This window comes from Panulirus ornatus, chromosome 9 (assembly GCF_036320965.1).
Source record: "Panulirus ornatus isolate Po-2019 chromosome 9, ASM3632096v1, whole genome shotgun sequence".
Lineage (NCBI taxonomy): Eukaryota > Metazoa > Arthropoda > Malacostraca > Decapoda > Palinuridae > Panulirus > Panulirus ornatus.
In genome coordinates, this window is record NC_092232.1 from 27,587,482 (window position 1) to 27,611,527 (window position 24,046).

At 41.3% G+C, this 24,046-nt stretch overlaps 1 protein-coding gene across 1 annotated transcript in view; it reads left to right on the top strand.

Annotated features, from left to right (window-relative positions):
* The window catches only part of LOC139750298 (uncharacterized), a 128,072-nt gene that overhangs the window by 14,538 nt on the left and 89,488 nt on the right, over positions 1 to 24,046 (top strand). Inside the window, exons 3-4 of the mRNA XM_071664920.1 lie at positions 14,179 to 14,337; positions 14,604 to 14,757. Coding sequence (XP_071521021.1) covers positions 14,179 to 14,337; positions 14,604 to 14,757 — 313 coding nt within the window. The remainder of the gene's footprint in view (positions 1 to 14,178; positions 14,338 to 14,603; positions 14,758 to 24,046) is intronic.

Sequence of the window (24,046 nt, forward strand, 5' to 3'; positions counted from 1 at the left end):
GAGGGAGAGGTCGTAGGAGGAGCCAGTGCTACTGTTACCAGTGCCCTCCCTCTCATTGGCAGTACCTCATAACTCTCACAGATATCTGGAACCATACCCACCAGACAGATGTAAGTTATACTTTCTTGTTTACACTGAGGGCATCACCAATCTCCATAACAGCGCAAACATCGTTTCATTTTATCTCTACCCCTTCATACTCACAATTCAATGAAGACACTGCACACCTATTGCTCAGTTGGCCTGTATGCTCCCCACATTGACATACATGCATGATCACCCACACTTTATGACCTGTGGTCTTGCCCATTGGATGTGGTTCACTTCCTGAGTACCTTAGGAGCCCCATATGAGAAGGAAATGGCTCCAAGGGCAGGAAGAATGGCTTTCATTTTTTTCATACATATTCACTGTTTCCTGCTTTAGCGAGGTAGCGTTAAGAACAGAGGACTGAGCCTTAAATGGAATATCCTCTCTTGGCCCACTTCTCTGTTCTTTCTTTTGGAAGTTTAAAAAATGGGAGGGAGGATTTCCAGCTCCCCACTCCCTCCCCTTTTAGTCACCTTCTGTGACATGAGGTAATACATGGGAAGCATTCTTTCTCCCCTGTCCCAAGGGATAAGGTATTCATATATATGGGTGCATATGTGTATGAATAGTTGGGTCTGAAACCTTATTGGTTGGGTAAGACTAGGATGCTTTGTTTGACTCTGTTGTTTATTAATTTTTCAGAGGTTTGACGCTGAGGATACAGGTGATATGAGACAGTTGGAGGAGGGGGAGTTGGTTGGTTTGGAAAGTTTTAGCATTGATATATTGACAGGTTTCTAGATGTTAGGGATTTTGTTGTTTGACCAGGAAATATCTGTAAGTGCTTGGATTGCAAATGAGCCAAAGTGTGTTATGTGATAATTTGATATGTTGTCAGGGCCTGTAGCAGGAGAGTGCTTATGGTTTTGATTGCACTGATTGTAGGAGTGAAGGGTGTGAGGGCTTTGCCCACTGGGCAGTTGTTTCAGAAGGAATTTTGTGCTGGCTTTTTTAACTTTTCTGTTTAGGGGTGAGGTTGGTTTTAGGCTGATTTTAAGTAGTCCCTCATGTGTATGTTTGTGTTTTGTTTGGGAAAAGGGTCGTCATTGGAATGGGTCAGGAGTTTCATGAGTAGGGACTGGATTGGTGCGATAAGTGAGGATCTTCTTTAACGTTTGGTTTGCCAGAGTGGACTGCTGTTGATCTAGTGGTTCATTATGTTAAAGGAAGGCTAGTTTTCATTTTGTCTCTGTCATTATGTTAGTGATAATGTTTAGAGTTTCAAATATTTCTCTGATTTATGCTGATGGTGAGTGGTTTTGTCAAAGCTGGTTTTTTCGTTTTATAAAGTGTGTAATTTGTGGGGAGAAATTTAGGTTAAATTTCTTTTTATGTTCTTTTAATATTTTTTTTGCTGGCTTTGTTGGATATGTTGATAAAGTGTAAGGTAGCATGATTCATCGATGGAAAATCGTCTATACTGAAGTTTTGGAGCATTGTTTTCATGTGCTGTGTTAAGGCTGGCCAGTCGACTTTTCTGTAGATTGTTTAAGTCTTTTTTATCAGGTGGAGCATTATCAGGATGGACAGGTGGTCAGAGAACAGTTTGTGCCCTGTGCTCCAGGGGTTCCGTGTATCTAGGGCTGACCTCACATATATCCTAGGTAGTTTCAGCCAATCATGTTACCCCTCCTGCACAGTGCTAGTGGCAATAACCATCAACAAAGCATTTGACACTGTCCCTTACACATCCTCACACATGATACTTGACACCACCATCCACAATAATGATGAAAAGTGTTATAATTGGCCACCATGTCAGAGTCACCTACAATGGCTTCACCTCTAAAACATCGAAGCTCTGTGGTGGAGTTCCCCAAGGAGCACTTCTTTCTCCAACCCTTTAAATCTCATCTTACACTACCTTCCATTATCTCTAACTGACCTGCCTCATTAATTCTGCTGGTATCACCTTTCTTCAACTTTCCCTTTCTGTATTCTGTGATGCTGCTTTTTCTGTATTTTGCAGGTATTATTTTGGCCATTGCTCTCATGAGTTGTTTTCATGTGTCCCCACTCCAGGCACTATTTGTTTGCTGCTTCCAACAGTTTCTGTGTGGAGACTGGTCACTTTAGGATTGGTGGTTAAGATATCTCCTTCATCTTTCGAACAGCTAATCTGTGGAATTCTTACTTCTTTTGTCTCCTTCTTCATATCATGCCATTAAGGGGCAGGTCTACAAACATTGACAGACCCCTGATTAATTTCTGCTTTCTATTTCATTTACTTTTCTCTTCACACCAGAGATGCCCTTGATTGGGGCATGTTTTTTGCCTGTGCCACGTTTGGTCACTCACTAACCTAACCTAACCTAATCTTACCTTCCAGTCACCTTGAATGGACAGTTGCTTCCACTAAACAAAGCATCAATCATTTTAGGTATTACATACATGCATGTATGATATTTACTCCCCAAACCAGTTACATCAACACAAAAGCAGCATGATTGAGACAAAAAAAAAAGAGAATCCTTTAACATCCTCTGCAAGCAAGTCATGCCAGGGTTTAGGAACAAGGCAGGTCAGGGAAAAAGCAGAATAAAGCAGCATGAGATCAATATCTAGATGGAAGCAGGGAACAAGGCAGGTAACAAACATGATAGGAGAGTTCAAGTTGAGGCTACAGACTGTGTTGATGTAGGCAGGCTTCCACAGCCACTGCTGCACATATACATACAAACATAGATAAGTCCCAGTCATGTATTAGAATACTCTGTGTTAATTCACAAGTATATGCAACAAAGGCAAGGCAGCAGGTTTGGATGGTATTGCAGTGGAATTTATTAAAAAAGGGGGTGACTGTATTGTTGACTGGTTGGTAAGGTTATTTAATGTATGTATGACTCATGGTGAGGTGCCTGAGGATTGGCGGAATGCGTGCATAGTGCCATTGTACAAAGGCAAAGGGGATAAGAGTGAGTGCTCAAATTACAGAGGTATAAGTTTGTTGAGTATTCCTGGTAAATTATATGGGAGGGTATTGATTGAGAGGGTGAAGGCATGTACAGAGCATCAGATTGGGGAAGAGCAGTGCGGTTTCAGAAGTGGTAGAGGATGTGTGGATCAGGTGTTTGCTTTGAAGAATGTATGTGAGAAATACTTAGAAAAGCAAATGGATTTGTATGTAGCATTTATGGATCTGGAGAAGGCATATGATAGAGTTGATAGAGATGCTCTGTGGAAGGTATTAAGAATATATGGTGTGGGAGGCAAGTTGTTAGAAGCAGTGAAAAGTTTTTATCGAGGATGTAAGGCATGTGTACGTGTAGGAAGAGAGGAAAGTGATTGGTTCTCAGTGAATGTAGGTTTGCGGCAGGGCTGTGTGATGTCTCCATGGTTGTTTAATTTGTTTATGGATGGGGTTGTTAGGGAGGTAAATGCAAGAGTCCTGGAAAGAGGGGCAAGTATGAAGTCTGTTGGGGATGAGAGAGCTTGGGAAGTGAGTCAGTTGTTGTTCGCTGATGATACAGCGCTGGTGGCTGATTCATGTGAGAAACTGCAGAAGCTGGTGACTGAGTTTGGTAAAGTGTGTGGAAGAAGAAAGTTAAGAGTAAATGTGAATAAGAGCAAGGTTATTAGGTACAGTAGGGTTGAGGGTCAAGTCAATTGGGAGGTGAGTTTGAATGGAGAAAAACTGGAGGAAGTGAAGTGTTTTAGATATCTGGGAGTGGATCTGTCAGCGGATGGAACCATGGAAGCGGAAGTGGATCATAGGGTGGGGGAGGGGGCGAAAATTTTGGGAGCCTTGAAAAATGTGTGGAAGTCGAGAACATTATCTCGGAAAGCAAAAATGGGTATGTTTGAAGGAATAGTGGTTCCAACAATGTTGTATGGTTGCGAGGCGTGGGCTATGGATAGAGTTGTGCGCAGGAGGATGGACGTGCTGGAAATGAGATGTTTGAGGAAAATGTGTGGTGTGAGGTGGTTTGATCGAGTAAGTAACGTAAGGGTAAGAGAGATGTGTGGAAATAAAAAGAGCGTGGTTGAGAGAGCAGAAGAGGGTGTTTTGAAATGGTTTGGGCACATGGAGAGAATGAGTGAGGAAAGATTGACCAAGAGGATATATGTGTCGGAGGTGGAGGGAACGAGGAGAAGAGGGAGACCAAATTGGAGGTGGAAAGATGGAGTGAAAAAGATTTTGTGTGATCGGGGCCTGAACATGCAGGAGGGTGAAAGGAGGGCAAGGAATAGAGTGAATTGGAGCGATGTGGTATACCGGGGTTGACGTGCTGTCAGTGGATTGAATCAAGGCATGTGAAGCGTCTGGGGTAAACCATGGAAAGCTGTGTAGGTATGTATATTTGCGTGTGTGGACGTGTGTATGTACATGTGTATGGGGGGGGGGGTTGGGCCATTTCTTTCGTCTGTTTCCTTGCGCTACCTCGCAAACGCGGGAGACAGCGACAAAGTATAAAAAAAAAATAAAAAATAAAATGCAACAAATTTTAAGTTAGAGACAACTGTATTGAAAGATAATTATGAGATAATTGGTATTTTAGAATCTCTGGTTAAGTACTACAAATAGAAATTTCCTAGCCAAATATGTCATTTCTGGGTACATTATATTTAACAGTGAATTGGGAAAGAAGTAGGTGGTGTTGTCTTGCTCTTTCTTAAAGCTTGTGAAAACCCTGGGCTGAAAATGTTGCTCTTGATAAAATCAACTTCATTTTTATAGAAATCAAAGATAAGTTTCATCAGAAAATAACAGTAGGATTAGTTTATAGGCCCCCAGCACAGAAACCAGAGGTAGATGAAAGACTTTATGATCAAATAGCAGAAATTAGCAATGAAAACATTATCATCATGCCATTGAATACCATTATCAAAGTGGTGAGACTCCCTTTCCAATAGCTTAGGGCATGGGCTTTACCTAAATCTGCTTAGTAGTGCCATCATACAATAAGTAGATAAACATACTTTTGACAGAAATACATTAGATTTGATCTAGGGACTGTTATATTTCTCTCTTGTGTCTCTCCTGATGATGTGATTATAACACAAAAGTGCACTTGGGAACTTATCGTGTTTCATTTTCCCCGGGGACTCATAGGAATACACTTGATCATGCGCAAAATTATGATCCTTTCCAATATATACACATATATACACAGGAAACAGCATTGCCACTCACTGCATCAGTGAGTTAGCACCCAGAAACAGGTAAAGAAAGGCCACATCTACTCACATCCATTCTTTAGCTGTCATGTGTAATGCACCAAAACCACAGCTCCCTAACCACATCCAGGCCTCACAGACTTTTCCATGGTTTACCCCAGACATTTCACATGCCATGATTCAGTCCATTGACAACACATCAGCCTCAGTATACCACATCATTCCATTTCTCTCTATTCTGTGCATGCCTTTCACCCTCCTTCATGTTCAGGCCCCAGTTGCTCAAAATCTTTTCACTCCATCCTTCCAACTCCAATTTGGTGTCCTGCTTCTCCTTGTTCCCCCTACTTCTGACACATGTATCCTCTGTCACTCCTTTCCTTACTCACTCTCTCCATATGTCTAAACCATTTCAATACCCTCTTCTGCTCTCTCAGCCACATTCTTTTCATTACCACACATCTCTCTTATGCTTTCATTACTTACTTGATCAAACTACCTCACATCACTAATTGTCCTCAAACATTTCATTTCCAACACATCCACCCTCCCCCGCACAGCCCTATCTATAGCCCATGTCTTCCAACCATGTAATATTGTTGAAATTACTATTCCTTCAAACTTACCCATCTGGTGGACTGGGCTAACAGATGGCAAATTGATTTTTAATATCGATAAATGGAAAGTTTTACATGTTGGTAGTAAAAATAGAAAAGCAAACTACAGTATGAATCCAGATGAATTGCAAAAGGTAAATGAGGAAAAAGGGTTGGTTGAACTAAAGCAGAGAAGCACAGAAGCAGTTACAAAGGTGAACACAATTCTTGGATTTATTGGTAGGGCAATGGAATTTATGTCCAGGGAAATTATTCTTACTTTTTACAAGTAACTCATCATGAATATTGCCTTCAGTTTTGGTCACCCTAGTTTAGACAAACATAATGGAGAGAATGCAGAGATGAATGACCAAGATTATTCCTGGACTGAGAAACAATTCCTGTGAGCCGACTAAATGACTTAAATTTATTTAGTTTAGAGAAGAGAAGGATAAGGGATGATGTGACAAGCATTCAAATTATCAAATGCTTGTGTAATCTCAATTAAATGACCTCCATAAGGGTAGAGACGAAGTTTTTTCTCTTCGGCAGGATTGATTAAATATGATATCATATTTAATGTGAATAAGAGCAAGGTTATTAGGTACAGTAGGGTTGAGGGTCAAGTCAATTGGGAGGTGAGTTTGAATGGAGAAAAACTGGAGGAAGTGAAGTGTTTTAGATATCTGGGAGTGGATCTGGCAGCAGATGGAACCATGGAAGCGGAAGTGGATCATAGGGTGGGGGAGGGGGTGAAAATTCTGGGAGCCTTGAAGAATGTGTGGAAGTCGAGAACATTATCTCGGAAAGCAAAAATGGGTATGTTTGAAGGAATAGTGGTTCCAACAATGTTGTATGATTGCGAGGCGTGGGCTATGGATAGAGTTGTGCGCAGGAGGATGGATGTGCTGGAAATGAGATGTTTGAGGACAATGTGTGGTGTGAGGTGGTTTGATCGAGTAAGTAACGTAAGGGTAAGAGAGATGTGTGGAAATAAAAAGAGCGTGGTTGAGAGAGCAGAAGAGGGTGTTTTGAAATGGTTTGGGCACATGGAGAGAATGAGTGAGGAAAGATTGACCAAGAGGATATATGTGTCGGAGGTGGAGGGAACGAGGAGAAGAGGGAGACCAAATTGGAGGTGGAAAGATGGAGTGAAAAAGATTTTGTGTGATCGGGGCCTGAACATGCAGGAGGGTGAAAGGAGGGCAAGGAATAGAGTGAATTGGAGCGATGTTGTATACCGGGGTTAACGTGCTGTCAGTGGATTGAATCGGGGCATGTGAAGCGTCTGGGGTAAACCATGGAAAGCTGTGTAGGTATGTATATTTGCGTGTGTGGACGTATGTATATACATGTGTATGGGGGTGGGTTGGGCCATTTCTTTCGTCTGTTTCCTTGCGCTACCTTGCAAACGCGGGAGACAGCGACAAAGCAAAAAAAAAAAAAAAAATGGCATGATTTACTAATTAGAGTAGTTGAAAGTAGTACCATTGATATGTGTAAGAATAGACTTGATAAGTATTTCACATCAAATCCACAACTGACAATATAAGTGCCTCCCCTCCCCAGCCACATGAAAAGTTTTTTGTATTTTTATATTTTAAACATGTACGTATTTCTATTATTACCACACTGATCTATGAGTTTCATATCTCACCTTACTGCTGAAGTAACAGGTTATTTCACCACCTCAGTGCTTGAACACCAATTTGGTTAGTTATGTAACTAACTTAACCCCCTTCCCTAGGAATACCTTGTCTTTATGAGGCTCTTGCAATGCTCAGGAAGCTCGCCATGTCCACTGGTTTGAACCATAGTGCAGTGATGTGTGTGCACCAATTTGCAGAGAGTGTATGGCAGTCAATTAGGAAGTGCTTATGGTTTGTTGCATCATAAGCATGAATGGTCTATGGATATGTTGAAATGGTGTTTATAGTGTTGTGAGTATGAGTAATCTTTGGAGCATAGATGGGAAAATGTTACTTATGTTTTTCTGGGGAATGGTGCTTCTAATGGGTTTTTTCTCGTAGGGTGGATTTTTAAAACTGAGTTGGAAGGGTGGTTGTTTAGTACTTGTTGGATTATTTCAGTGTATATGTATTTAGTCAATGTTAGAACTGTTGGGAATGTGGGATCTGTGAGAGTATAGGGTGGTGAAGTGTGAAGCCAGGGCTACACTTTTTCTTTCTACTTGAGGGTTGGTGGTTAGTTATATTGTGATGTGGGTGGGAGGGTTTTAGTGATTTTTAATAGAAATGGGTGCCAAGCATGTTGAGGTGGGACTGTATAGGGAGGATCTTTGTTTCATTTTGTAGGTGTTACGTGATTGTGATTGCTATGCAGGCAATGACTGTTCAGAGTGCAGTGTGTTTTGTTTGCAGCTATGTTATATTAGCTTTTGAAAGAGTGGAAGACCAGGTAGGTGAGGCATAGTTTAGAGTGGATGACTTGTTTGTGGAGGTAATTAAAGGATACGCTTTTTGACCAAGTCTGTGTCAGTTCGAGAGCATTTAGTTTGTGTGTTGCCTTTGTGTTGATGCTTGGCAGTGGGTAGTGTGTGTCGTATATGATGCCTAGAATGGTTAGTGTTTTGTACTGTGGGAGTGGTTGTCCACTGAAGATGACTGATGGATTTAAGCTGAGTTGATGACTCTCTGGATTTAAGACAGATTGAAGACATCTGGGTAGATGCAGACATTTTCATTTCGTGAATTTCACACTTTTGTAGACTTCCTGTAACATGATATGCAGTGAATGATACATAATGATTATGTGAAATGTTTCACAACACACCATAGTATTTTAACCTATTACTTGTTTACATAATTTTCAGATATATTACTAATTTGTTTTATTTACAAAATTTTCAGACATACTCTTTGTTCACAGTTCTGTACATCATATTGTCACTTTCTGCTCTATCTGTCTATATCTCTGATGCCTGTTCCCTTCTGGACTCCCTCAAGGGGGTGGCCATGGCAATTGTCTCCATAACTAGTGAACTTCAGCACCACTTCTTAGCCTTTAGTGTCTCACCTTTAACAGGCCACTAGCAGATGGCAAGTCTAGCGCAGTGTTTGCGGAGGTTCCTACAGAGTGTTCATAATGACTACTTCTTCCTGATGATCCTGTATACTGTCCACTGCTCAATGAACTCATCCATATAGATTTATGCCTGCCATCAGATCATTTTTCATCTGTTTCCTGGCGCTACCTCGCTGATGCGGGAAATGGCGATCAAGTATTTGAATTTCTAGAAGGGGAAACAGAAGGAGTCAAGCAGGTGAATGCTCATCCTCCTCAGAGGCTCAGATTCAAGTGTCTGAATGTGTGTGGATGTAACCAAGATGAGAAGAAAGGAGAGATAGGTAGTATGTTTGAGGAAAGAAACCTGGATGTTTTGGCTCCGAGTGAAGGGAAGCTCAAGGGTAAAGGGGAAGAGTGGTTTGCGAATGTCTTGGGAGTAAAGTCAAGGGTTGGTGAGAGGACAAGACCAAAGGAAGGAATAGCACTACTCCTGAAGCAGGAGTGATGGGAGTATGTGATAGAGTCTAGGAAAGTAAATTCTAGATTCATGTGGGTAAACCTGAAAGTGGATGGAGAGAGATGGGTGATTATTGGTGACAATGCACTTGGTCATGAGAAGAAAGATCATGAGGGGCAAGTGTTTTGGGAGCAGCTTGCAGTACCATCCAAACCCACTGCCTTGCCAGCTTTCATCTTTTGTAAAGCTTTTACTGCCTCATCTCTGCTTACCAAATCATTCTCCCTAACCCTATCACTTCACACACCACCTCGACCAAAACACCCTATATCTGCCACTCTATCATCAAACACATTCAACAAACCTTCAAAATACTCACTCCATCTCTTTCTAACATCACCACTACTTGTTATCACCTCCCCATTATCCCCCTTCACCGATGTTCCCATTTGTTCTCTTGTCTTATGCATTTTATTTATCTCCTTCCAAAGCATCTTTTTATTCTCCCTAAAATTCAATGATACTCTTTCACCTCAACTCTCATTTGCCCTCTTTTTCACCTCTTGCACCTTTCTCTTGACCTCCTGCCTCTTTCTTTTATACAGCTCCTACTCATTTGCACTATTTCCCCGCAAAACTCGTCCATATGCCTCTCTCTTCTCTTTCATTAATAATCTTACTTCTTCATCCCACCACTCACTACCCTTTCTAATCTTCCCACCTCCCACACTTCTCATACCACAAGCATCTTTTGCGCAAGCCATCACTGCTTCCCTAAATACATCCCATTCCTCCCCCACTCCCCTTATGTCCTTTGCTCTCACCTTTTTCCATTCTGTACTCAGTCTCTCCTAGTACTTCCTCACATAAGTCTCCTACCCAAGCTCACTTACTCTCACCACTCTCTTCACCCCAACATTCTCTCATATTTTCTGAAAACCTCTACAAATCCTCACCTTCGCCTCCACAAGATAATGATCAGACATCCCTCCAGTTGCACCTCTTTTTACATTAACAACCAAAAGTCTCTCTTTTGCGCGCCTATCAATTAACACATGATCTGATAATGCTCTCTGGCCATCTCTCCTACTTACATACGTATACTTATGTATATCTCTCTTATGTACATCTCCCTGGGGATAGGGGAGAAAGAATACTTCCCATGCATTCCTCATGTGTCGTAGAAGGCGACTAAAGGGGACGGGAGCAGGGGGAAAGAAACCCTCCCCTCCTTGTATTTTAACTTTCTAAAAGGGGAAACAGAAGAAGGAGTCACGCAGGGAGTGCTCATCCTCCTCAAAGGCTCAGATTGGGGTGTCTAAATGTGTGTGGATGTAACCAAGATGAGAAAAAAGGATAGATAGGTAGTATGTTTGAGGAAAGGAACCTGGATGTTTTGGCTCTGAGTGAAACGAAGCTCAAGGGTAAAGGGGAAGAGTGGTTTGGGAATGTCTTGGGAGTAAAGTCAGGGGTTAGTGAGAGGACAAGAGCAAGGGAAGGAAACAGTTGTGGGAGTATGTGATAGAGTGTAAGAAAGTAAACTCTAGATTGATATGGGTAAAACTGAAAGTGGATGGAGAGAGATGGGTGATTATTGGTGCTTATGCACCTGGGCATGAGAAGAAAGATCATGAGATGCAAGTGTTTTGGGAGCAGCTGAATGAGTGTGTTAGTGGTTTTGACACAGAAGACCGGGTTATAGTGATGGGTGATTTGAATGCAAAGGTGAGTACTGTGGCAGTTGAGGGAATAATTGGTATACATGGGGTGTTCAGTGTTGTAAATGGAAATGGTGAAGAGCTTGTAGATTTATGTGCTGAAAAAGGACTGGTGATTGGGAATACCTGGTTTAAAAAGCGAGATATACATAAGTATATGTATGTAAGTAAGAGAGATGGCCAGAGAGCGTTATTGGATTATGTGTTAATTGATAGGCGCGCGAAAGAGAGACTTTTGGATGTTAATGTGCTGAGAGGTGCAACTGGAGGGATGTCTGATCATTATCTTGTGGAGGCAAAGGTGAAGATTTGTAGGGGTTTTCAGAAAAGAAGAGAGAATGTTGGGGTGAAGAGAGTGGTGAGAGTAAGTGAGCTTGGGAAGGAGACTTTTGTGAGGAAGTACCAGGAGTGACTGAGTACAGAATGGAAAAAGGTGAGAACAAAGGAGATAAGGGGAGTGGGGGAGGAATGGGATGTATTTAGGGAAGAAGTGATGGCTTGCGCAAAAGATGCTTGTGGCATGAGAAGCGTGGGAGGTGGGTTGATTAGAAAGGGTAGTGAGTGGTGGGATGAAGAAGTAAGATTATTAGTGAAAGAGAACAGAGAGTTATTTGGACGATTTTTGCAGGGAAAAAATGCAAATGAGTGGGAGATGTATAAAAGAAAGAGGCAGGAGGTCAAGAGAAAGGTGCAAGAGGTGAAAAAGAGGGCAAATGAGAGTTGGGGTGAGAGAGTATCAATGGAGACTAAAAAGATGCTTTGGAAGGAGGTAAATAAAGTGTGCAAGACAAAGGAGCAAATGGGAACTTCAGTGAAGGGGGCTAATGGGGAGGTGATAACAAGTAGTGGTGATGTGAGAAGGAGATGGAGTGAGTATTTTGAAGGTTTGTTGAATGTGTTTGATGATAGAGTGGCAGATATAGGGTGTTTTGGTCGAGGTGGTGTGCAAAGTGAGAGGGTTAGGGAAAATGATTTGGTAAACAGAGAAGAGGTAATAAAAGCTTTGCGGAAGATGAAAGCCGGCAAGGCAGCAGGTTTGGATGGTATTGCAGTGGAATTTATTAAAAAAGGGGGTGAGTGTATTGTTGACTGGTTGGTAAGGTTATTTAATATATGTATGATTCATGGTGAGGTGCCTGAGGATTGGCGGAATGCTTGCATAGTGCCATTGTACAAAGGCAAAGGGGATAAGAGTGAGTGCTCAAATTACAGAGGTATAAGTTTGTTGAGTATTCCTGGTAAATTATATGGGAGGGTATTGATTGAGAGGGTGAAGGCATGTACAGAGCATCAGATTGGGGAGCATCAGGTTGGGGAAGAGCAGTGTGGTTTCAGAAGTGATAGAGGATGTGTGGATCAGGTGTTTGCTTTGAAGAATGTATGTGAGAAATACTTAGAAAAGCAAATGGATTTGTATGTAGCATTTATGGATCTGGAGAAGGCATATGATAGAGTTGATGGAGATGCTCTGTGGAAGGTATTAAGAATATATGGTGTGGGAGGCAAGTAGTTAGAAGCAGTGAAAAGTTTTTATCGAGGATATAAGGCATGTGTACGTGTAGGAAGAGAGGAAAGTGTTTGGTTCTCGGTGAATGTAGGTTTGCGGCAGGGGTGTGTGATGTCTCCATGGTTGTTTAATTTGTTTATGGATGGGGTTGTTAGGGAGGTGAATGCAAGAGTTTTGGAAAGAGGGGCAAGTATGAAGTCTGTTGTGGATGAGAGAGCTTGGGAAGTGAGTCAATTGTTGTTCGCTGATGATGCAGCACTGGTGGCTGATTCATGTAAGAAACTGCAGAAGCTGGTGACTGAGTTTGGTAAAGTGTGTGAAAGAAGAAAGTTAAGAGTAAATGTGAATAAGAGCAAGGTTATTAGGTACAGTAGGGTTGAGGGTCAAGTCAATTGGGAGGTAAGTTTGAAAAGAGAAAAACTGGAGGAAGTAAAGTGGTTTAGATATCTGGTAGTGGATCTGGCAGCGGATGGAACAATGGAAGCGGAAGTGAATCATAGGGTGGGGGAGGGGGTGAAAATTCTGGGAGCGTTGAAGAATGCTTGGAAGTCGAGAACATTATCTCGGAAAGCAAAAATGGGTGTGTTTGAAGGAATAGTGGTTCCAACAATGTTGTATGGTTGCGAGGCATGGGCTATGGATAGAGTTGTGTGCAGGAGGGTCGATGTGCTGGAAATGAGATGTTTGAGGACAATATGTGGTGTGAGGTTTTTTGATCAAGTAAGTAATGTAAGGGTAAGAGAGGTGTGTGGAAATAAAAAGAGTGTGGTTGAGAGAGCAGAAGAGGATGTTTTGAAATGGTTTGGTCACATGGAGAGAATGAGGGAGGAAAGATTGACCAAGAGGATATATGTGTCAGAGGTGGAGGGAACGAGGAGAAGTGGGAGACCATATTGGAGGTGGAAAGATGGAGTGAAAAATATTTTGAGTGATCAGGCCTAAACATGCAGGAGGGTGAAAGGCGTGCAAGGAATAGAGTGAATTGGAATGATGTCGTATACCGGGGTCAACGTGCTGTCAGTGGATTGAACCAGGGCATGTGAAGCGTCTGGGGTAAACCATGGAAAGTTGTGTGGGGCCTGGATGTGGAAAGGGAGCTGTGGTTTCTGTGCTTTATTACATGACAGCTAGAGACTGAGTGTGAACGAATGGGGCCTTTGTTGTCTTTTCCTAGCGCTGCCTCGCACACATGAGGGGGGAGGGGGTTGTTATTCCATGTGTGGCGGGGTGGTGATGGGAATAAATAAAGGCAGACTATGAATTATGTACATGGGTATATATGTATATGTCTGTGTGTGTATATATATATGCACATTGAGATGTATAGGTATGTATATTTGCGTGTGTGGACGTGTATGTATATACATGTGTATGTTGGTGGGTTGGGCCATTCTTTCGTCTGTTTCCTTGCGCTACCTCGCTAACACGGGAGACAGCGACAAAGCTAAATATATATATATATATATATATATATATATATATATATATATATATATATATATATATATATATATATATATATATCTTTCTAGCCATGCTATTTTGTCAAATTCAAGTTAGTCTCTCTCTCTCTCTCTCTCTCTCTCTCTCTCTCTCTCTCTCTCTCTCTCTCTCTCTCTCTCTCTCTCTCTCTCTCTCATTGATTTTTAATATTTTCACATGCAGACAGTTGTGAGTATGGCAGCAGACATTCCTTGTAAACAACTTTTGGAAGTTATTGAGAACCACCTAGCGGGTGGGCTAGATGAGACTCTCAAGACAGCTGACTTCAGTAATCAGTTGACTACAGTGTTTAATCAGTTAGCTGGGCAGGACTCAGTTGTGGTAAATATTGACCATTACTCTCTGTTTGTATATTATTAATGAATTATGAAATACTGAAGGAAAATCATTATGCAGTTACTGTGCAGATCGTGCTGTTGAAATAAAAATTACTTGTGTACTAATGATTAAAAGACTCTTTGTTCCTTTGAATTACTATAGCATTTTTGAATTGTTTTAATGATTTACTAGAGTAAACCAAGGCAGCTGTGTGTAGTCAGTATCAACATTTATGAAAAGGAGGATGAAAGACTTCATTTCTACTTCAGCCATCAGGGAAACATATCTGGTTGTGTCTGCAGTCAGGGAAATCTGTTGTGGAACATGCTGTGAAGCTGCCAGTCACTCTGAGTGGATTAGTACCAGTTATAGTCCAAGCACTAACAGCCATTCCTCAAGTTTGCCAAGCTATTTTGCCCTCAGGTAATTCTGTGAGTTAGGTTTTGACCTGTTTCTAAAAGATGACACACTTGTAGAAAAATGTATTATAGTGTCCACAGCTTTTGAATTGATGTCCACCTCTGAACATTTAGTGCTGAACAATGCAAAACTCTGTACATGATGGACAAGAACTCATGAACTCATATTGAACCCATTTCAGTTAAGTGATCCACTTTAAACCAGTAAATGAATGTGCTGGTTTAAGTGTGTCATACCATATGTGTTTTGTAGATATTGTTGCTTATTTATAATGTAGGATGTCTTTAAATGGGGAAGCTATTTTTGAGATGATGGAAGCTAGAAAGATTCATTTAGGCATTGCTTATCATGGCTTGCTGAGAGTTTTTTCTGTCTTAGGATCATCCTTTTGTTTGGGTGGCCTGTGGTGCAAATCTCACATCCTCATTGGCAAATGACTCAGTGTGCAAATGCAGGTTTCTTCTCCTCGCTGGCTAATGATGTAATCTACATCTTTAAGGAAACTATTTGATATTTTTAGAGTAAATTATAGGTGGAAAAAGACTCCTTCTACTTGATGGAAGGCATTGTTCCGAACATTAAACGTACTGATTTTCGAAGGCATCACCTGATTTGTCTAGGCTATGTGGAAGCATAAATAAGCATCAAGTATCCTACACTGTCAAGATGTCATGGCTATCAGACCAGTGTTAGGAAGTGTTTATGTCATTGGCCAGAGAAATAGTAAATCTTTGTGGTATTTGCATATCCATATAACAGAGACCTTAACCATTGTACACCTAAAAAATTATTTGGCACCATTGGCTCTGATACACCCCACAGTGATCACTGGCATGATTGGTATCCCTGTTTCTATGTGTGTGTGAAGGTAATATGATGTTTTCCATAGCCATGTGTTTTTAACAGTTGATAGACAGGAATACATAGAGTGTTAGTATGAAAGAAATTAAACTGCATAACATTACCCTCTGTAATATAGGAATGAAACCCGCAAACTGTATTAATGTGTGCATAGCAACCAATGAATTGAGGTGCTATTTAGGGATTTCATAGTACATTTTGAGATACAGTGACATAAACCCTTATCATTACAAAGAGTAGATGATGGAAAGTATGTAGATGTCCAATATTATAAGACCACATGCACAAAGAACACAGAATATTTGTGTATTGTTATAGTGGTATAATGTCAGTCACAGTAATGGAATGATTGTGAAGCAAGGAATGATTCACAAAACGAGTTATGATATTTCTCTAGTATGACAAGCATGATAAGATCAGCAGGCCTACCTTGGGGTGATTAGTAGTGAACATCATGTAAGACAAACAGTGATAGGGTAAACAGACTTTTACCACAGGAGGTTTGTTATCTGAATACAGCATATCAGATATGTTAGAAATGGAACTGGTTCAACCTGCATTGAGTTGAGTTTCGGAGTGAACTGTAGGAATCGTAATTTTTATTTCAAATCACAACTATGTTAGATGAGATGAAAATCTAGAAGACATGTGCAGCGATCACTGCACTACACTTTGTGGGCCTCAGCAATGGTGAAATTGCTTGGTGGGCTGGCTTGTCAAAACACACTGTAGCCTGATGGATGTGGTGGAATGTTGAAACTGAGAAACCTTGCATAAGCAGAAATAGACATGCCTGGGTACACAACACCTGTTCAGGATAGAGCCATGGCAAATATCTTGTACAGTTCCCCTTTACCACAGCCCCATCCATTTGTCAATAAATTGGATGGTCCTGCATGACACAGACAATTAGAAACCGACACAAACCCCATGGTCTCCATGGCTGTATGCCAGCAAAGAAACCGGAGGTTTCCCAGCTGGACATAGAGTGGCACGTGGAAAATGCAATAGAATACACTGACAAGCCTGCTGCATTTTAGGGCAACATCTATTATTTACATGAGTAGTTAACAGAAAGACAGACAACATGAGGCCTGATTGGCCCATGACTGGGTTGTTTAAAAAAGATGAAATAAGATATAACTTGACCTCCCTCCATAAAAAAGAAAAATCAATTCAACTCAATAGTCTTTTTAGTTATCACCGACTCCCTGCTGCTGCACATTAGCCTTCTAGTGTCCCTGTTTCTACTGTTGTTTATACATTTATTTCCTGCATTTTCTTGGAGTATACCTGAATTTATAGAATATTTGTCTAAATGGCTTTTGAAGTTTTTTTTTTTTTTTTGCCGCTGTCTCCCGCGTTTGCGAGGTAGCGCAAGGAAACAGATGAAAGAAATGGCCCAACCCACCCCCATACACATGTATATACATACGTCCACACACGCAAATATACATACCTACACAGCTTTTCATGGTTTACCCCAGACGCTTCACAATCCCTGATTCAATCCACTGACAGCACGTCAACCCCGGTATACCACATCGATCCAATTCACTCTATTCCTTGCCCTCCTTTCACCCTCCTGCATGTTCAGGCCCCGATCACACAAAATCTTTTTCACTCCATCTTTCCACCTCCAATTTGGTCTCCCACTTCTCGTTCCCTCCACCTCCGACACATATATCCTCTTGGTCAATCTTTCCTCACTCATTCTCTCCATGTGCCCAAACCACTTCAAAACACCCTCTTCTGCTCTCTCAACCACGCTCTTTTTATTTCCACACATCTCTCTTACCCTTACGTTACTTACTCGATCAAACCACCTCACACCACACATTGTCCTCAAACATCTCATTTCCAGCACATCCATCCTCCTACACACAACTCTATCCATAGCCCACGCCTCGCAACCATACAACATTGTTGGAACCACTATTCCTTCAAACATACCCATTTTTGCTCTCCGAGATAATGTTCTCCACTTCCACACATTCTTCAAGGCTCCCAGGATTTTCACCCCCTCCCCCACCCTATGATCCACTTCCGCTTCCATGGTTCCATCCGCTGCCAGATCCACTCCCAGATATCTAAAACACTTTACTTCCTCCAGTTTTTCTCCATGCAAACTTACCTCCCAATTGACTTGACCCTCAACCCTACTGTACCTAATTACCTTGCTCTTATTCACATTTACTCTTAACTTTCTTCTTTCACACACTTTACCAAGCTCAGTCACCAGCTTCTGCAGTTTCTCACATGAATCAGCCACCAGCGCTGTATCATCAGCGAACAACAACTGACTCACTTCCCAAGCTCTCATCCCCAACAGACTTCATACTTGCCCCTCTTTCCAAAACTCTTGCATTCACCTCCCTAACAACCTCATCCATAAACAAATTAAACAACCATGGAGACATCACACACCCCTGCCGCAAACCTACATTCACTGAGAACCAATAACTTTCCTCTCTTCCTACACGTACACATGCCTTACATCCTCAATAAAAACTTTTCACTGCTTCTAACAACTTGCCTCCCACACCATATATTCTTAATACCTTCCACAGAGCATCTCTATCAACTCTATCATATGCCTTCTCCAGATCCATAAATGCTACATACAAATCCATTTGCTTTTCTGAGTATTTCTCACATACATTCTTCAAAGCAAACACCTGATCCACACATCCTCTACCACTTCTGAAACCACACTGCTCTTCCCCAATCTGATGCTCTATACATGCCTTCCCCTCTCATTCAATACCCTCCCATATGATTTACCAGAAATACTCAACAAACTTATACCTCTGTAATATGAGCACTCACTCTTATCCCCTTTGCCTTTGTACAATGGCACTATGCACGCATTCCGACAATCCTCAGGCACCTCACCATGAGTCATACATACATTAAATAACCTTACCAATCAATCAATAATACAGTCACCCCTTTTTTTAATAAATTCCACTGCAATGCCATCCAAACCTGCTGCCTTGCCGGCTTTCATCATCCGCAAAGCTTTTACTACCTCTTCTCTGTTTACCAAATCATTTTCCCTAACCCTCTCACTTTGCACACCACCTCGACCAAAACACCCTATATCTGCCACTCTATCATCAAACACATTCAACAAACCTTCAAAATACTCACTCCATCTCCTTCTCACATCACCACTACTTGTTATCACCTCCCCATTTGCGCCCTTCACTGAAGTTCCCTTTTGGGCTCCCTTGCCCTTATGCACTTTATTTACCTCCTTCCAGAACACCCTTTTTATTCCCCCAAAAATTTTAATGATACTCTTTCCCCCTCAACTCTCTTTTTGCCCTTTTTTTCACCTCTTGCACCTTTTTTTCTTTGACCCCCCTGCCTCTTTCTTTTAACACTCCCCCCTTTTTTGGGCATTTTTCCCCCCGAAAAAATCGCCCAAAGCCCTCTCTTTTTCTTTCATTAATAATCTTATTCTTCTCCCCCACTCACTCCCCTTTCTAATCCCCACCTCCCACCTTCTCATCCAAACAAGCATCTTTTTGCGCAACCATCACGTTCCCTAAATACATCCCATTCCTCCCCCACTCCCCTTACTTCCATTGTTCCACCTTTTTCCATTCTGTACTCAGTCTCTCCCGGGACTTCCACAAAGCCCCTCCCAAGCTCACTTACTCTCACCACCCTCTTCACCCCAACCTTCCTCTTTTTCTGAAAACCCTACAAATCTCACCTTGCCTCCCCAAGATAATGATCAGACATCCCCCCCCAGTTGCACCTCACATTTAAAAACCAAAAAATCTCTCTTTGCGCCCCTTAACCCAAATCCAAAAGGGTCTCTGGCCATCTTTCCTACTTTCATACGTAACTTATGTAAATCCCTTTTTTAAAAAGGGAAATTTTCCCAAAACCCTTCCTTTTTCCAGAACATAAAACACAAAAAAACCCTTTCCCCCCCTTTTATTTTAAAAACCCAAAAGGGGGGAAAAAGAAAAATCAACCGCCCCAATCTCACCTCCTTTAAATCAAATTTCCCAAATGGTTGTGTGGAAAATTAAACCCAAGTGGAAAAAAAGGATTTGATTTTTTTGAGGGAAAGGAAACCTAAAAATTTTTCTCTGAGTGAAAGAAGCTCAAAGGGGAAAGGGGAAGAGTGGTTTGGGAATGTCTTTTGGGGGTAAAGTCAGGGGGTTTGTGAGAGGACAAGAGCAAAAGGGAAAGGAAACAGTTTTTTGGATAATGTGATAAAGTTAAGAAAGTAAATTTTAAATTAAAATGGGTAAAACTGAAAGTTTTTTTTGGAGAAGATGGGTTTATTAAATTTTTTTCTTAAAGCACCGGGGGATAAAAAGAAAGATCATGAGAGCAAGTGTTTTGGGAGGGAGCTGAATGAGTGGGGTTAGTGGGTTTTTACACGAAAACCCGGGGTTTTAGTGATGGGGGATTTGGGGAAACAAAAAGGGGAGTAAGGGGGCAGTTGAGGGAAAATTTTATCCTTTGGGGGGTTCAGGGTTTTAAATGGAAATGGTTTAAGAGCTTTAATTTTGGGGCTGAAAAAGGACTGGTGATTGGGAATACCTGGTTTAAAAACGAGAAAATACAAAGTATAGTATGTAAGTAAGGAGAGATTTGGGCCCGAGAGGTTATTTGGGTTTTTGTTAATTGAAGGGGGAAAGAAGACTTTTGGGTGTTAATGTGCTGAGAGGTGCAACTGGAGGGATGTCTGATCATTATCTTGTGGAGGCAAAAGGGGAAGATTTGTAGGGGGTTTTTAGAAAAAAAGAGGAATGTTTTGGGGAAGAGGGTGGTGAGAGTAATGACTTGGGAAGGGGACTTTTGGGGGAGGGAAATACCAGGAAAAGGGCTGAGTACAAATGGGAAAAAAGGGGAGAACAAAGGAAAATAAGGGGAATGGGGGAGGGAAAGGGATTTTTTAGGGAAGAAATGAGGTTGCGCAAAAGATCTTGTGGGGATGAGAAGGTGGGAAAGGGGGGTTGATTTTAAAAGGGGATGAGTGGGGGGATGAAGAAGTAAGAATTTTTATGAAAAAAGAAAGAGAAATTTTTGGGCGATTTTTTTCAGGAAAAAAAAGCAAATTTAGTGGGGGATGTATAAAAAAAAGAGGCAGGAGGTCAAGAGAAAGGTGCAAGAGGTGAAAAAGAGGGCAAATGAGAGTTGGGGGAGAGAGTATCAAAATTTGGGGGAATAAAAAGATGTTTTTTGGAAGGAGGTAAAAAAAAAGTGCGAAGAAAAAGGGAGCAAAGGGAAACTTCATAAAGGGGGGCTAAATGGGGGGGTGATAACAAGTATGGTGATGTGGGGGGGGAGATGGAGTGAGAAATTTTGAAGGTTTTTTGGAATGGGGGTTTAAATAAAAGAGGGGGCAGATATAGGGTTTTTTGGTCAGGTGGTGTGCAAAGGGGAGGGGTTAGGGAAAAGATTTGGTAAAAAGGGGAAGGGGAGTAAAAAAGCTTATGGGAAGATAAACCCGGGCAAGGAAAGCGGGTTTGGATGGTATTGCAGGGGAAATTTTAAAAAAAAAGGGGGGTGATGTATTTTTAAACGGGTTGGAAAGGGTTTAATTTAATTATGAAATTTTTTCCTGGTGGGGTCCCCCTTAAAAAGGTTTTTTTGGGGCGGAATGCTTCATAGTGCCTTTGTACAAAGGAAAAGGGGAAAAGTTTGATGCTCAAATTACAGAGGTTTAAGTTTTTTTGGGGTTTTCCCTTTGGTAAATTATAGGGGGAGGGTTTTTGATTGAGGGGGTAAAGGGCTGTACAGAGATCAATTGGGGAAAGAACAGGGGGGGTGGTTTCAGAAGGGGAAAAGGGGATGTGTGGATCAGGTGTTTGCTTTGAAAAATTATGTGAGAAATACTTAGAAAAGCAAATGGATTTGTATGTAGCATTTATGGATCTGGAGAAGGCAATGGGGAAAAGTTGAAGGGGGATGCTCTGGAAGGTATTAAAATATATGGTGTGGGGGCCAAGTTGTTAGAAGCAGTGAAAAGTTTTTATCGAGGGTTAAAGGGATGTGTACTGTAGGAAGAGAGGGAAAAAGTTTTGGGTTTTCCCGTGAAAGTAGGTTTGGCCCCAGGGGTGGTGATGTCCCATGGTTGTTTAATTTGTTTTTTGGGTGGGGGTTAGGGGGGTTAAAAGCCAAAAGTTTTTGGGAAAAAGGGGGAAGTATGAAGTCTGTTGGGGATGAGAGAGCTTGGGAAGTGAGTCAATTTTTTGTTTGTTTTTTTATCGCCTGGTGGCTGAATTCATGTAAAAAAACTGCAGAAGCTGGGGACTGAGTTTTGGGAAAATGTGTGAAAGGGAAAAAAGTTAAGAGTAAAAGTGAATAAAAACAAGGTTATTAGGGACAGTAGGGTTAGGGTCCAAATCAATTGGGGGTAATTTTAAAAGGAAAAAAAACTGGAGGAATAAAGTGGGTTTTTGATATCTGGGGTGGATCTGGCAAACGGATGGAACCAAAGGAAAACGGAAGTGGGTTTATAGGGGGGGAGGGGGGAAAATTCTGGGAAACCTTGAAGAATGGTTGGAAGTCGAGAACATTATCTCGGAAAGCAAAAATGGGTTTGTTTGAAGGAATAGTGGTTCCAACAAAAGTTTTTAGGTTTCCGAGGCTGGGCTATGGATAGATTTTTGTCAGGAAAGGGGGGATGGCTGGAAAAAGAATTTTTTAGGACAATTGTGGTGTGGGTTTTTTGGGTCAAATAAGTAAGTAAGGGGAAGAGAGGTGTGTGGAAAAAAAAGAGGTGGGGTTTAGAAGCAGAAGGGGTTTTTGAAATGGTTTGGGGGGGGATGGAAGAATGAGGGAGGAAAGATTGACCAAGAGGAAAATAAAAAAAGGGTGGGGGTGGGGGGAACGAGGAAAAGTGGGGGACCAAAAATTGGGGGTGGAAAGATTAAAGGGAAAAAATTTTGGTGAAACGGGCCCCAAAAATGCAGGGGGGTGAAAAGGGGCCCAAGGGTAGAGTGAATTTGGGGGGATGTGGGATACCGGGGTTTAAAGTGCTGTCAGTGGATTTAACCCGGGCATGTGAAAACGTCTGGGGGAAACCCTGGAAAGTTTTCGTCTGTTTCCTTGCGCTACCTCGCTAACACGGAGACAGCGACAAAGCTAAATATATAAATATATATATATATAAATATATATATATATATATAATATATATATATATATATATATATAAATATATATATATATCTTTCTAGCCATGGCTATTTTTGTCAAATTCAAGTTTTAGTCTCTCTCTCTCTCTCCTCTCTCTCTCTCTCTCTCTCCTCTCTCTCTCTCTCTCTCTCCTCTCTCTCTCTCTCTCTCTCTCTCTCTCATATTTAATATTTTCACATGCAGACAGTTGTGAGTATGGCAGCAAGACATTCCTGTAAACAACTTTTGGAAGTTATTGAGAACCACCTAGCGGGTGGGCTAGATGAGACTCTCAAGACAGCTGACTTCAGTAATCAGTTGACTACAGTGTTTAATCAGTTACTGGCAAGGACTCAATTTGTGGTAAATATTGACCATTACTCTCTGTTTGTATATTATTAATGAATTATGAAATACTGAAGGAAAATCATTATGCAGTTACTGTGCAGTCGTCGCTGTTTGAAATAAAAATTACTTGTGTACTAATGATTAAAAGAGGGGTCTTTGTTCCTTGAATTACTATACATTTTTGAATTGTTTTAATGATTTACTAGAGTAAACCAAGGCAGCTGTGGTAGTCAGTAATCAACATTTATGAAAAGGAGGATGAAAGACTTCATTTCTACTTCAGCATCAGGAAACATATCTGGGGGGGGGGTTTTTTGGTTTTTGTGGTTCTAGTTTTGCAGTCAGGGAAATCTGTTGTGGAACATGCTGTGAAGCTGCCAGTCACTCCTGATGATTAGTACCAGTTATAAGTCCCAAGCACTAACAGCCATTCCTCAAGTTTGCCAAGCTATTTTGCCCTCAGGTAATTCTGTGAGTTAGGTTTTGACCTGTTTCTAAAAGATGACACACTTGTAGAAAAATGTATTATAGTGTCCACAGCTTTTGAATTGATGTCCACCTCTGAACATTTAGTGCTGAACAATGCAAAACTTGTACATATGGACAAGAACTCATGAACTCATATTGAACCCATTTCAGTTAAGTGATCCACTTTAAACCAGTAATGAATGTGCTGGTTTAAGTGTGTCATACCATTTGTGTTTTGTAGATATTGTTGCTTATTTATAATGTAGGATGTCTTTAAATGGGGAAGCTATTTTTGAGATGATGGAAGCTAGAAAGATTCATTTAGGCATTGCTTATCATGGCTTGCTGAGAGTTTTTTCTGTCTTAGGATCATCCTTTTGTTTGGTGGCCTGTGGGCAAATCTCACATCCTCATTGCAAATGACTCAGTGTGCAAATGCAGGTTTCTTCTCCTCGCTGGCTAA